Here is a 14974-nt window from a genome sequence, read left to right as displayed (position 1 = left end):
CCTGTCCTGCAGAGTGTTTACTTGTGTGTGATATCATGTGCGATACAAGCAGTCTTGCAGCCTGTTTACTTGTGTGTGATGTCATGTGCGATACAAGCAGTCTTGCAGCCTGTTTACATGTGTGTGATGTCATGTGCGATACTAGCTGTCCTGCAGAGTGTTTACTTGTGTGTGATGTCATGTGCGATACAAGCAGTCCTGCAGAGTGTTTACTTGTGTGTGATGTCATGTGCGATACAAGCAGTCTTGCAGCCTGTTTACTTGTGTGTGATGTCATGTGTGATACAAGCAGTCCTGCAGAGTGTTTACTTGTGTGAGATATCGTGTGCGATACTAGCTGTCCTGCAGAGTGTTTACTTGTGTGTGATGTCATGTGCGATACAAGCAGTCCTGCAGAGTGTTTACTTGTGTGTGATGTCATGTGCGATACAAGCAGTCTTGCAGCCTGTTTACTTGTGTGTGATGTCATGTGTGATACAAGCAGTCCTGCAGAGTGTTTACTTGTGTGAGATATCGTGTGCGATACTAGCTGTCCTGCAGAGTGTTTACTTGTGTGTGATGTCATGTGCGATACAAGCAGTCCTGCAGAGTGTTTACTTGTGTGTGATATCATGTGCGATACAAGCAGTTTTGCAGCCTGTTTACTTGTGTGTGATATCATGTGCAATAAAAGCAGTTTTGCAGCCTGTTTACTTGTGTGTGATATCATGTGCAATACAAGCAGTCCTGCAGCGTCTTTACTTGTGTGTGATATCATGTGCGATACAAGCAGTCCTGCCGAGTGTTTACTTGTGTGTGGTATCATGTGTGATACAGGCAGTCCTGAAGCATGTTTACTTGTGTGTGATATCATGTGCAATACAAGCAGTCCTGCAGCGTCTTTACTTGTGTGTGATATCATGTGCGATACAAGCAGTCCTGCCGAGTGTTTACTTGTGTGTGGTATCATGTGTGATACAGGCAGTCCTGAAGCATGTTTACTTGTGTGAGATATCATGTGCGATGTGAGCAGTATACACGTACGAAGCAGAGGAGGTTGGCGACACACATGGTGTATTTCAAACACTTGAGGCAGCCGTGAGTCATGTTTCTGGTCCCAAGATGGCGGCAAGCAGAGAAGACGAACAGGAAGTCACTCTGGAAAATAAATAAACAAATGAAAAGAAATCCAAAAATACAAACAATTTTTTTAAAATAATACAACAAACAATAAGTAAACACAAATAAAACAGTATATATATATATATATATATATATATATATATATATATATATATATATATATATATATATATATATATATATATATATATATATATGTATATATATATATATATATATATATATATATATATATATATATATATATATATATATATATATATATATATATATATATATATATATGTATATATATATATATATATATATATATTAGGGCTGCAACTAACGATTAATTTGATAATCGATTAATCTGCCGATTATTACTTCGATTAATCGATTAATAATCGGATAAAAGAGACAAACTACATTTTTATCCTTTCCAGTATTTTATTGGGAAAAAAACAGCATACTGGCACCATACTTATTTTGATTATTGTTTCTCAGCTGTTTGTACATGTTGCAGTTTATAAATAAAGGTTTATTTTAAAAAAAAACTAAAAATAATTAAATAAAAGAATATTTAAAAAAATTGCCTCTGCGCATGCGCATAGATCCAACGAATCGATGACTAAATTAATCGCCAACTATTTTTATAATCGATTTTAATCGATTTAATCGATTAGTTGTTGCAGCCCTAATATATATATATATATATATATATATATATATATATATATATATATATATATATATATATATATATATATATATATATCCATCCATTTTCTACCGCTTATTCCCTTTGGGGTCACGGGGGGCGCTGGAGCCTATCTCAGCTACAATTGGGTGGAAGGCGGGGTACACCCTGGACAAGTCGCCACCTCATCGCAGGGCCAACACAGATAGACAGACAACATTCACACTCACATTAAAACACTAAGGCCAATTTAGTGTTGCCAATCAACCTATCGCCAGGTGCATGTCTTTGGAGATGGGAGGAAGCCGGTGTACCCGGAGGGAACCCACGCAGTCACGGGGAGAACATGCAAACTCCACACAGAAAGATCCCGAGGCCGGGATTGAACTCACGACTACTCAGGACCTTCGTATTGTGAGACAGACGCACTAACCCCTCTTCCACCGTGCTGCCATATATATATATATATATATATATATATATATATATATATATATATATATATATATATATATATATATATATATATATATATATATATGTATGTGTGGGAAAAAATCACAAGACTATTTCATCTCTACAGGCCTGTTTCATGAGGGATTTCCTCAATCCTCAGGAGATTTTTGCATATATATAATATATAATATATGTAATATGCATACATATTACGCTCTACCACGGTATCGAGCACTATTTTTTGGATAATCTAATTAAGACATATATATATATATATATATATATATATATATATATATATATATATATATATATATATATATATATATATATATATACATATATATATATATATATATATATATATATATATATATATATATATATATATATATATATATATATATATATATATAATTAAAATATGTTAAAATATGAGTCAATAATTCAAGACACCACTGGAGGAAGTCACTCTGAAAAAAATAAACAAATTAATAAAAATAAATAAATACAAATTTTAAATAAATAAATAAACACAAATTAAAATAAATAAATAAATTAAAGAATATAAGTAAATACAATTATTATATATATATATATATATATATATATATATATATATATATATATATATATATATATATATATTTTCTTTTTTTTCTAATAATTAAAATTAAAATATGTGTCAATAATTCATCACAACATTGAAATAAATAAATTAAAGAATATAAGTAAATACAATTATATATATATATATATATATATATATATATATATATATATATATATATATATATATATATATATATATATATATATATATATACATATATATATATATATATATATATATATATATATATATATATATATATATATATATATATATATATATATATATATATATATATATATATATATATATATATATATATATATATTTTCTAATAATTAAAATTAAAATATGTGTCAATAATTCATCACAACATTGATTTTGATTCATTATTATTATTTGAGCAATGACAGTTAAAAAAATAAATCCTACTAAAATTCTTGGGGATCCAAAAGGGTCTCACTCAAAATAACTGTTCAAAATAAGTCATATACTTTTTTTTTTTCAAGACACCAATCGAGGAAGTAACTCTGAAATAAATAAACAAATGAAAAAAATAAATAAATACTACAAAAATAAATGAAAAAAAAAATAATTAAAAAAAATGGGTACATTAAAGAATAAAAGTAATTACAAATAAAACAGTATTTTTAAAAAAAGGAAATCACTGACACATTTCCTGTCTTTCATTTTTACAAAGTATCCTTGATTACAGAATTATTAATATTAATATTATACCATCATTATTATTATTTGAGCAATGACAGTTTAAAAAAAAAATCATACTAAAGTTCTTGGGGACCCAAAAGGGTCCCACTCAAAAAAAGTGTTCAAAATAATTCACTCATATTTTCTTTCAAGACACCATTCGAGGAAGTCTCTCTGACAAAAATAAACAAATTAAAAAAATAAACAAATACTAAAAAAATCAATGAAAAAGAAAAAAGAAAGAAAAAGGATACATTTAATGAATAAAAGTAAATAGAATAAAACAGTATTTTTTTTAAAAAGGAAGTCACTGACACATTTCCTGTCTTTCCTTTTTACAAAGGGTCCTTAACTACATACTTACATACCATCATTATTATTATTTGAGCATCCATCCATCCATGTAATGACAGTTTAAAAAAAAAAAATCCCTCTAAATTCTTGTCGCTCCAACAGGGTCCCATTCAAAAAAAGTGTTCAAAATAAGTCATCCATATTTTTTTTAATGTTTTTACTTTCCACACCTAAATCTCTAGATCAACTTCAGATCAATCCGTCGATTATTCGTTTTTAATCCTTTTTTAATGTGTTTATGTATGCTCTTTTCCTCAGATAAAACCTTGTTTTAATGACAAAAACACGAAATATGCAATATTTTTCCCCCAAATAATATTTAAAAGTGAAATATTATACATAAATATACATATATGTATATATATATCTATATATCTATATATTTTTGCATATATACAGATATACATACATATATATGTAAATATATTTGTTTTATTTTATATTGCAGCACATTGAGAACAGGAGTTGAGCAAATGCTGAGAAAAGAACCACAAAGTCCAACATTTACCACAAATACATTGAAGAAGTTGGAAAGACAAAAAGATCTTACCGTAAAGAAATCTTGAAATATTGTGTGCTGCTACTTTCCACTTCCTGTTCTGTTCTGTTTGCGCTTCGAGCGGCTTTCAGTCTTCACTTCCTCTTTCTTTGCGAAGGGCTTTAAAAAATATATATATATATTTAGCTATGCTCCGCTAACCATGTGAGCCATGGTCACCATGGCAACGGGTGTGGGCCTGAAACTGAATTCACAAGTTTGGAAAGTTCCTCTTCAACATCACCAAAAGACTCAAGGTTTTGGGAAAGTAGGAGGATATACATCCAATAATAATTACTTAGAGTAGGGGTGTGCTAACTAAAAAAAAAAAAAAAAGTTTTTACATGAGGGCCACACAGAAAAATCCAAGCATGCGGCGGCCATTTTGTTTGTTTTCATTTTCAAAACCAAAATAAAGATTTTTTTTTTTTAACCATTAGGGCGCCCCTTAAGTTTGGTCCCGGGGACCCAGAAGAGTCCCAGTCATAAAAATATTAAAAATAAGCCCTAAACTAATTTGTTTTTTAACGCTTAAGTCATTATAAAATGTTGTGTATTTTTTTAAATGTTTTTTGCCCTTTATGATAAGGAAAACCATGTTTTTCCTGCCAAAAACACAAAATGTGCGATATTTTTACTTTCAACGTTCAAAATATTTAATCGCCATTAATCACATTTTGTTCGTAGTTACCTCAAAATTAATCGCAGAAAGATATACTTTCTTGTCATTAATAAGTGTAGCCTAGACAGATCGTGTTGAAGTTTTTAATACCATGAATGAAATGTTTTTAAACATTCTGCTTTTTGAAACAGCTCCACACGAAAAGGAAATAAACACGCTTTTAAAGAGAATTTTAAAAAATTACTTGCGAGATTTTCTATTTTGTAGGAATACAGAATTTGCGTTCCTGCTTTAGGAGCACTTGCACTTAGAGGAGAGGAGCTACACCTCCATGTTTAGATAGCAGTTTCGCGCACGAATAACACGACATGTGGATTGTTACGATCATGCTTTGATTGCCAAGGATGGTAGGAGATATTTTTACTACATGAATAAATGTTTAGGATATTTTCTACTTTGCATGTTGTACAAGTTAGTAGTCGTAGTTTAATTTGGACGCGTTAAAAAAACAAAATTGTGAAAAAAGGAAGTAACCTTGATAACATTACACTAAGGTAGAGAAATACAAACAAATATTTCACAATGAAAACACATACAAATTCAAAACAATAAATAATGGCCAAAAAGGAGTGGGAAGAAGTGTAACTTATTTACTCCCACCCCTTATTTTATCAATCAAATAACTCGTTTTCTTATCATCATTATTATGATTATTTACAATGATACATTTACTGGTCTTATTACAATATATCATCAATAACCTTTTACCCACTTTACTCACTTTTCTTTGGCACAAAAATACAGTACATAAGTACAATATACACATATTTATATAGTCCCATGAATACAAGTACCACTTGATGGTAACGCCAACCAATAACAAGTAAATAACTACTACTGTTTTTTGCTTTATGTGTAATTTGTACTGATTGGGGTGAGGGCGCCCGTGGCTGCTGGGTCTGGTGCGGGGGTGGGTGGCCGATGTTGGGACTTGTGGCAGCATGTGGTGGTTGTCGGGGCTGGCGAACTTGCCGGCTTTGTTCCCATTTGTTGTCGCGTTGGTTGGTTTGTTGGATGTCAGCCCTCGCGTTCTGCTGCGCCGTCCTTCGCGCCCAATGTTGTGCCGTCGTCTGGGTGCAAGTTGGGGGCCCGGTTGCTGGTGGGGCGGGGCGGTCTTCCCGTCCGGCTGCGTGGAGTCTCTGGGCCTCTTGCGGAAGGGCGTCTCGTTTTTTCTGCCCGCGTGGGGTTATATATATATATATATATATAGTTGAGGTTTCTGTGGTTTATCTGTTATACAGTGCTCAATACCGGGATATACGTTAGGTCAGGAAAAAACACAGAGGCTATATCATCCCTACAAGCCTGTTTCGCAGGTTTCCCTGCTGACGAGCATATATATACAGTATATATATATATATATATATATAACATGTTTTTATGACAAAAATGTGCAATATTGTACACAAAAATATTTCAAAGTGGAATATTTGATTAAATTGGAGCCTTAAATAGGTCAATAATTCACAACATTGATTTTGATGCAATATTTTATTTTTAGCATTGACAGTTTTAAAGTAAAAACAGCCTGCATGGCAGCTTCGTGTTATTAGTGTAAATATTGCTATTTTTTCCCGTTACATTTCACCTTTTATTCAACTATTTTGTTTTTTTTCCAAATGCAGAGTGTTGCCAAAATGTGCTCGTGTTTCTCTTAATTACTAACTGGAGGCAGTTGTGTTGATCAGCGCTCCACACAGACTTTAAACATAAATATAATAAGTCATATTTTAATTAGTTCTTGTCATGTCTGTGTTCATGTTTTTGTTTGGCCATGTGCTGTTTTGTTTTTTGGACACTTCCTTAGTTCCTTGTTTCACTTCCTGGTTTTGTTTGTCACCATAGCAACCATTAGTTTCACCTGTTCCACGTTTGTACTCACACACACCTGTCTCACGTTTTCACATTGTCATGTCACGCACCTGTTCACAGTTAGTCACGCACCTGTTTTCACTTATCTTGTCACTATATAGGCTTTTCTGTTTCTGTTGTTCGTCCTGGCGACATCACCCATTCATGCCATGTCCACAGTTCCTTGTCACGTAAGTTTTTGTTTGTTTAATGTTCATAGTTCTCCGCCATTGTGCGCGCCTTTTGTTTTTTCCTAGTGAAGTTTTTTTTACCTCCGCTGTGAGCGCCTTTTGTTTGTACCCTTTTGTTTGTACTTTGTAGTTTATAGTTATAATTAAACTATGTCTTTACCTGCACGCCACGTCCGTTCCATTTCTTTTGCACCACGGGAGAGCAAACCACGCCAAAGACCAAGCATTGACAGATGTCGCCAGCACGAGAGCTCTTCCGCAAAAAAATGGGACAATTTTGACGAGGTAACGTGGGAGGTCCTGCGCGCCATGGAAGCCGAGACACTCCGCCATTCCCCCATGGAGCGCAGGGATCTCATGTGGGGTCCGACCGGCAAACTGGTGCCGATCAGCTCCCTTTGGTCCGAGGATGGCGCTGCGTCCCCGCAGTCCCGGAAGCGCCGCTCCCAACGAAGGACGTCAGGGAGGGCTTCCACAAGCATTGGAAAGGACGCATCGTTCCCGCAAGCTCCTCCCCCTCCGGGCGGAAACGAGCTGCAGCCAGCCCGGCTTCCCCAGGACGACGTCACGCCGCTGCCAGTGGGTGACGTCATGGATTTTTTTCCCCTGAACTCTTTTTCTTGTCAGCCACATCCAACCAAAGACTCTAAATCCATGATTAAATATTACCAAGACATGTTTTTAGAAATCAGATCCTGTCAATCACAGTCACCCAATTTTCATGCCCCGCCCCCCAGGACTCATGCCACGCCCAAGTCAGAAATTTTTTTTTCACCCACAAAAGCCCAGGTGGGGGGGAACGAAAGACCTTTTGGACAATTTAGAGGGGAGGATTCTGCCCTCCTCCTGAACCCCCTCCGCCCACCCCAAAAGACGGTTCCAGACCGCGGGGAGCGCGTCTGGGATCCGCTCCTTGAGGGGGGGGCTAGGGCTGGGAATTGTTCAGGTGGGGTGGGTCAGCATCGTCACGCCAAGCCACAGCCTCCAGCACGACCACCACCACCTGTCTTTCGACCTGCCAAGCCACAGCCACCAGCACGACCCCCACCACCAGTCTTTCGTCACGCCAAGCCACAGCCTCCAGCACGACCCCCACCACCTGTCTTTCGACCTGCCAAGCCACAGCCACCAGCACGACCCCCACCACCAGTCTTTCGTCATGCCAAGCCACAGCCCCCAGCACGACCACCACCACCAGTCTTTCGTCACGCCAAGCCACAGCCACCAGCACGACCACCACCACCAGTTTTTCGACCATGCCAAGATCTACCTGCTCCACGCCAAGCGCCACCAGTACCTGCTCCACGCCAAGCGCCACCAGTACCTGCTCCACGCCAAGCGCCACCAGTACCTGCTCCACGCCAAGCGCCACCAGTACCTGCTCCACGCCAAGCGCCACCAGTACCTGCTCCACGCCAAGTGCCGCCAGTCGCAGCCCCACGCCGCCAAGTGCCGCCAGTCGCAGCCCCACGCCGCCAAGTGCCGCCAGTCGCAGCCCCACGCCGCCAAGTTCCGCCCGTGGCTGCCCCACGCCGCCAAGTGCCGCCCGTGGCTGCCCCACGCCGCCAAGTGCCGCCCGTGGCTGCCCCACGCCGCCAAGTGCCGCCCGTGGCTGCCCCACGCCGCCAAGTGCCGCCCGTGGCTGCCCCACGCCGCCAAGTGCCGCCCGTGGCTGTCCCACGCCAAGACCAAAGCCAAGACCAAGACCCGCCAAGTGACCAAGACCAAGACCCGCCAAGTGACCAAGACCAAGACCAACCACGCCAAGTCCAAGACCAAGACCAACCACGCCAAGTCCAAGACCAAGTCCAAGACCAAGACCCAGACCCTCGCCAAGTCCAAGACCAAGACCAACCACGCCAAGTCCAAGTCCAAGACCAAGACCAACCACGCCAAGTCCAAGTCCAAGACCAAGACCAACCACGCCAAGTCCAAGACCAAGTCCAAGACCAAGACCCAGACCCTCGCCAAGTCCAAGACCAAGACCAACCACGCCAAGTCCAAGACCAAGACCAACCACGCCAAGTCCAAGTCCAAGACCAACCACGCCAAGTCCAAGACCAAGACCCACGCTGCCAAGACCATGACCCACGCTGCCAAGACCAAGACCGCCAAGGCCAAGACCACCCACGCCAAGACAAAGACCCCCCACGCCAAGCTTCGCCGCCTGCCACGACAACGCGCCCACCTCCTCGTCGGCCAAGGATGTGGCCATTCCATGGGCGTCCGCCACGCCAGGTGCGCCGACCTCCTCGTCTGCCACGAATGTGGCCATTCCCAGGTCGCCCACCTCGTCAGGTTCAGCGGCGGTCTACCCGCCGCCGCCACCTGACTCTGCCCCGGTGGATTCGGGGACACCTGGTCTGGCGACCCACCGCCATGTCCCCCTCCCCCCCTCCCATGACTCTTGATCCTGTTTTTTGTTTTTGGACATCTGGGATCTGTCCGTAAGGGGGGGGTTCTGTCATGTCTGTGTTCATGTTTTTGTTTGGCCATGTGCTGTTTTGTTTTTTGGACACTTCCTTAGTTCCTTGTTTCACTTCCTGGTTTTGTTTGTCACCATAGCAACCATTAGTTTCACCTGTTCCACGTTTGTACTCACACACACCTGTCTCACGTTTTCACATTGTCATGTCACGCACCTGTTCACAGTTAGTCACGCACCTGTTTTCACTTATCTTGTCACTATATAGGCTTTTCTGTTTCTGTTGTTCGTCCTGGCGACATCACCCATTCATGCCATGTCCACAGTTCCTTGTCACGTTAGTTCTTGTTTCATCTCTTGTCACGTAAGTTTTTGTTTGTTTAATGTTCATAGTTCTCCGCCATTGTGCGCGCCTTTTGTTTTTTCCTAGTGAAGTTTTTTTACCTCCGCTGTGAGCGCCTTTTGTTTGTACCCTTTTGTTTGTACTTTGTAGTTTATAGTTATAATTAAACTATGTCTTTACCTGCACGCCACGTCCGTTCCATTTCTTTTGCACCACGGGAGAGCAAACCACGCCAAAGACCAAGCATTGACAGTTCTATACAGTAACACAGCATGATTTGAATTGAAGTGACATATGCGTTCTTGCGTTCCCCCTCACTTGTGCCTGGATTAAGGACTTTCTCTCCAACCGGCCCCAGACTGTGCGACTCGGCCCCCACCTCTCCTCCACCCGCACGTTGAATACCGGCTCCCCACAGGGCTGTGTGCTGAGCCCTCTTCTGTACTGCCTCTACACCTACGACTGCAGTCCGACCCACAACAACAACCTCATAGTGAAGTTCGCGGACGACACTGCGGTGGTCGGACTCATCTCAAAGGGGGACGAGGGAGCCTACAGAGAGGAGGTCCGGAAGTTGGCAGACTGGTGCTCAGAGAACAACCTTGCTCTGAACACCAAGAGAACCAAGGAGATCGTCGTCGACTTCAGGAAACACAGCACTGACCTAGCCCCCTCTACATCAAGGGTGAGTGTGTGGAGAGGGTCCACACCTTCCTGTCTCTTGGCGTCCTTATCTCTGACAACATCTCCTGGTCAGAGAACACTACTGCTATCACTAAGAAGGCTCAGCAGCAGCTGCACTTCCTGAGAGTCCTCAAGAAGTACAACCTGGACTCCAACCTACTGCTGAACTTCTACCGCTCATCCATTGAGAGCCTGCTGACATACTGCATCACAGCATGGTACGGCAGCTGCACCGTTGCAGACAGGGAGAGGCTCCAGAGAGTGGTAAAGGCAGCACAGCGGATCATCGGCTGCCCTCTCCCCTCCCTGACAGACATTTACATCCCCATCGCCCCCCTAGTCCTTGGACGCTCTTGGCTCCGCAAGCACGATCCCCACATTGCCTGGTCTCAATCTGTCCCTGCACGAAAAGAAGGCCATGCAGGACTACATTTCGGACTCTCTCGCCTCCGGCATCATTACCCCCTCTAAGTCCCCGATGGCAGCAGGATTCTTCTTTGTGGGCAAGAAGGACGGATCTCTACGCCCCTGTATTGACTACCGCCAACTGAATAACATCACTATCAAGGATAGATACCCTCTCCCTCTCCCTCTCCTGAGCTCTTCCTTCGAGACCTTCGCCCCCGCCACAGTTTTCAGTAAATTGGATCTCCGCAACGCGTACCACCTGGTACGCATCAGGAAGGTGACGAATGGAAGACAGCTTTCAACAAGCACCTGGGGCACCTCGAATACAGGATGATGCCCTTTGGCCTGACGAACGCCCCAGCGGTTTTCCAGGCCCTGGTCAACGACGTACTGTGGGACATGTTGGACCAGTTTGTTGTGGTGTACCTTGACGATATTCTCATTTTTTCAAAAACTCTACAGAAACACCAACAGCATGTCCGACTTGTCCTGCAGCTTCTACTGGAGAACCGCCTGTTCGTCAAGGCTGAAAAATGTGAGTTCCACAATTCATCAGTTAACTTTCTGGGCCACATTATTCAAGAGGAACACATTAAGGCGGATCCCAAGAACGCAGAGGCAGTAATGGAGTGGCCACAACCCTCCACATGGACGGAATTGAAACGTTTTCTGGGTTTCGCGGGATTCTACCGCCGCTTCATAAAGAACTTCAGCAAGGTGGCCGCTCCTCTCCACACCCTCACTTCCACCCTCATCCCATTTCGATGGATCAAGGAAGCCAGTGTCGCCTTCCAGGGGCTGAAGAGGAGCTTCACCTCCGCACCTGTGCTCGTCCACCCCGATCCAGACTGCCCGTTTATCGTCGAGGTGGACGCATCGGATTCGGGTATCGGGGCGGTACTCTCCCAGCGTGCCAGAGATAATAATGTCTTGCATCCATGTGCATTTTTTTCCAGAAGACTCACACCACCAGAGCGCAACTACAACGCAGGAAATCGGGAACTGCTGGCAGTACACGACGCCATAACTGAGTGGAGACACTGGCTGGAGGGGGAAAAGCATCCGTTCCTGGTTTTCAACCTCATCCATATTTGCTCTGTCAAGAGACTTAATGACTGTCAGGCACGATGGGCACAATTTTTCAGTAGATTTGACTACACTCTCTCCTTCAGACCAGGCTCCCGCAACACAAAGGCTGATGCCCTCTCCAGACAGTTCTCATATATCAGCACACCACAGGCGAACCAATTCTTCCCCCTGCCCGGGTGGTGGGGATGATCACCTGGGAGATCGAGGCACTGGTAAAGGCGGCACTCCTTGTGAATCCGGGACCGGGTGGTGGACCCCCCCCAACAGACTGTTTGTTCCGACCTCCGACCCAAGGTACTGGACAGGGGTCACTCTAGTATCTTCGCTTTCCACCCGGGGGTCCACCGCTCGCTATCATTCATCCGGCGCTCATTCTGGTGGCCATCTATAGAGACCGACAACAGAGAGTTCATCGCCGCTTGTTCCACGTGCGCCCGCAACAAGGCTTCCCACAGCCCTCCGGCGGGACTCTTACGCCCCCTACCTATTCCTGGCCGACCCTGGTCCCACATTGCTCTTGATTTTGTGACCCCTGCCTCCCAAGGTAATACGACTATTCTAACCATTATTGATAGATTCTCCAAGGCTGCACATTTTGTCCCCCTCCTCAAGCTTCCCTCCACAGCCGAGGCTGCCGACTTACTCATCCGACACGTGGTCAGACTCCACGGCATCCCCCAGGACATCCTCTCTGACCGTGGCCCCCAGTTCACTTCCCGTGTGTGGCAGTCATTCTGCAAGGGAATTGGGGCAACGGTCAGCCTCACCTCTGGATATCACCCACAAAGTAACAGACAAGCAGAGAGAGCCAACCAGGGGTTAGAGACAATGCTCCGCTGCGTCGCCGCCCGCCAACCCTCTCACTGGAGCAAATACATACCCTGGGAGGAGTACGCTTTTAACTCCATCAAGGCCGGCCCGTGGCATAGGCCGTATAGGCAAATGCTAAGGGCGCCGTCCATCAGGGGGCGCCACGCCAGTGCCACAAATGTTGGAGAAAGAAAAAAAAGAAAAAAAGAAAATAAGTTGGTACTATTATTTCTAAATACAAAAAATAATCCCACGTTAATTAAAATGCAAAGTAAAGCCTATTTAATAGAAATATTATTTGTTACTCCCCCCGCACGGTGCGCCCCCTCCCTTCCCGTATTATGACTCTTTTTGGACGTCACCACATCAAAAAATCAACACAAGATGTCAAAACGGCCAAAACTGTCAGGTGCCCAGGGGAAAAAAAAAGAGAAAAGAAGAGGAGGAGAAACGAGAAAAAGACAGAGGTAGCAGGTAGGTAACGTTAGCCTACATTAAATTATTTGTCTGTTACAGAATGTGATAGTAATCTGGCTTTTTAGCATTAAGCTAATGTTACATGATTCGGCAATTGCTAATCAATAAATAGCTAGTTCTGTTTTAACGTCGGGTTAATATTGTGGAGGGGGCTAAATTGTTATAGAAAATAATAATGTAACGTTAGGTAATTACAGTACTCCCACCTTACATTCCTCAGGGACATTTGTATTAGATCTTTTAAGCAGGTCTTTTTTGTTTACATTGTTATTGCCTTCTGGTTAGCTAATGTTTGCCCTGCAGGTAATAGTCACTTTTCCACCCCTTTATATATTAAGTATAGTTGTAAGCCTAGTTGTTAAAGTGCACATCATTAATGTTAATTAAGCAATATCACATGAGAGGGAATGCTGCTTTTTAATTTGAGCACTGCTGTGATTCGGTTAAAGATAATCATAACATAACATTCTCATATAATATATTATGCTGTTACTTTGCATTCTGCTATTCAGCATTTCACTGTAATGATGACAATAAATGTGTGAAGAAATGAATGTGGAGGCTGAACTCAAACAAAAGCGATTGAGAACCACCAAAAGGCACTTCGGTTGTGAGTCTCCAGATGAGCCCATACAAGATGCACTTAAAAAAATGGAAACCACATTTTTTAATGTGGTAGTAGATACAGCCATCTCTTCACTCGATGAGAGATTTCAGAGCCTTGGAGAGGTGAATGACAAGTTTGGAGTACTCCTCAATTTCCACAACTTACAAAAAGAAGAGCTGCTACAGCAGTGCCAAACCCTGAGTATTACTCTGACCCATGACAGCCAGCTGGACATTAATGGCACAGAACTTGCAATGGAAATGCAGAATTTCCCACCATTGCCATCAAAGAACATGACAAAGATGGAACTCTTGACCTTCCTGCATGAGAAGAAGCTGGCAGAAATGTACCCCAACATGTGGGTTGCTCTGAGAATCTCTGCCACTCTTCCTGTTACAGTGGCTGCTGCTGAAAGAAGCTTCTCTAAGCTCAAAATCATTGAAACCTACCTGAGATCTACTATGATGCAAGAACGTCTCAGTGGACTTTCCATCATAAGCATAAATCATGTGGTCTCAAATCAGTTGTCATATGATGATGTTGTAGATGACTTTGCTGCAAGAAAGACTAGGAGAGTAAGGCTGTAGCAGGTGATGTGAGGTTGATGAGGGGGTGGTGTAGTCATTTGTAAGTCATTCTAGTTAATGCAATATTAAAAAGCACAAATAGAGAACTCTGTAGATCTCCTTTTTTTGTAATATAGTTGTTAAAGTCATACTGGTTTGATATCTTGTTTTGTGCAGTGCCTTATTTATATTGTATTTTTAATTTATTTTATGCAACTTGTTGACACGTTTTATTTTGTGTTTATGTATGTAAAAAATATTGTATTTCATATATTCATTTTTTATTTTTTGTATTCATTTATTTATTCTTTTTTTTTTATCTTGTTAACTATTCTGATTGTTAATTTGCTTTCTTTAAGTAAAAAAAAAGG

General features: G+C 41.8%; 1 protein-coding gene across 2 annotated transcripts in view; it reads right to left on the bottom strand.

Annotated features, from left to right (window-relative positions):
- Positions 1 to 14974, bottom strand: part of zgc:64051 (leukocyte surface antigen CD53) — a 171342-nt gene that overhangs the window by 12274 nt on the left and 144094 nt on the right. The window contains exons 1-2 of one of the 2 annotated variants that reach the window (XM_062025409.1): positions 4483 to 4788; positions 1024 to 1137 (exon numbers count right to left, since the gene is read on the bottom strand). In XM_062025409.1, the coding sequence (XP_061881393.1) occupies positions 1024 to 1086 (63 nt within the window). In that variant the 5' untranslated portion in view covers positions 1087 to 1137; positions 4483 to 4788. Of the gene's footprint in view, positions 1 to 1023; positions 1138 to 4482; positions 4789 to 14974 lie in introns of those variants that run through there. The other variant, XM_062025410.1, reaches the window with a different exon arrangement.

Source organism: Entelurus aequoreus, linkage group LG17, assembly GCF_033978785.1.
Source record: "Entelurus aequoreus isolate RoL-2023_Sb linkage group LG17, RoL_Eaeq_v1.1, whole genome shotgun sequence".
NCBI classification, from domain to species: Eukaryota; Metazoa; Chordata; class Actinopteri; order Syngnathiformes; family Syngnathidae; genus Entelurus; species Entelurus aequoreus.
The sequence above is the reverse complement of the archived record's forward strand: the minus strand, read 5'-3'. Positions and strand labels throughout refer to the sequence as shown.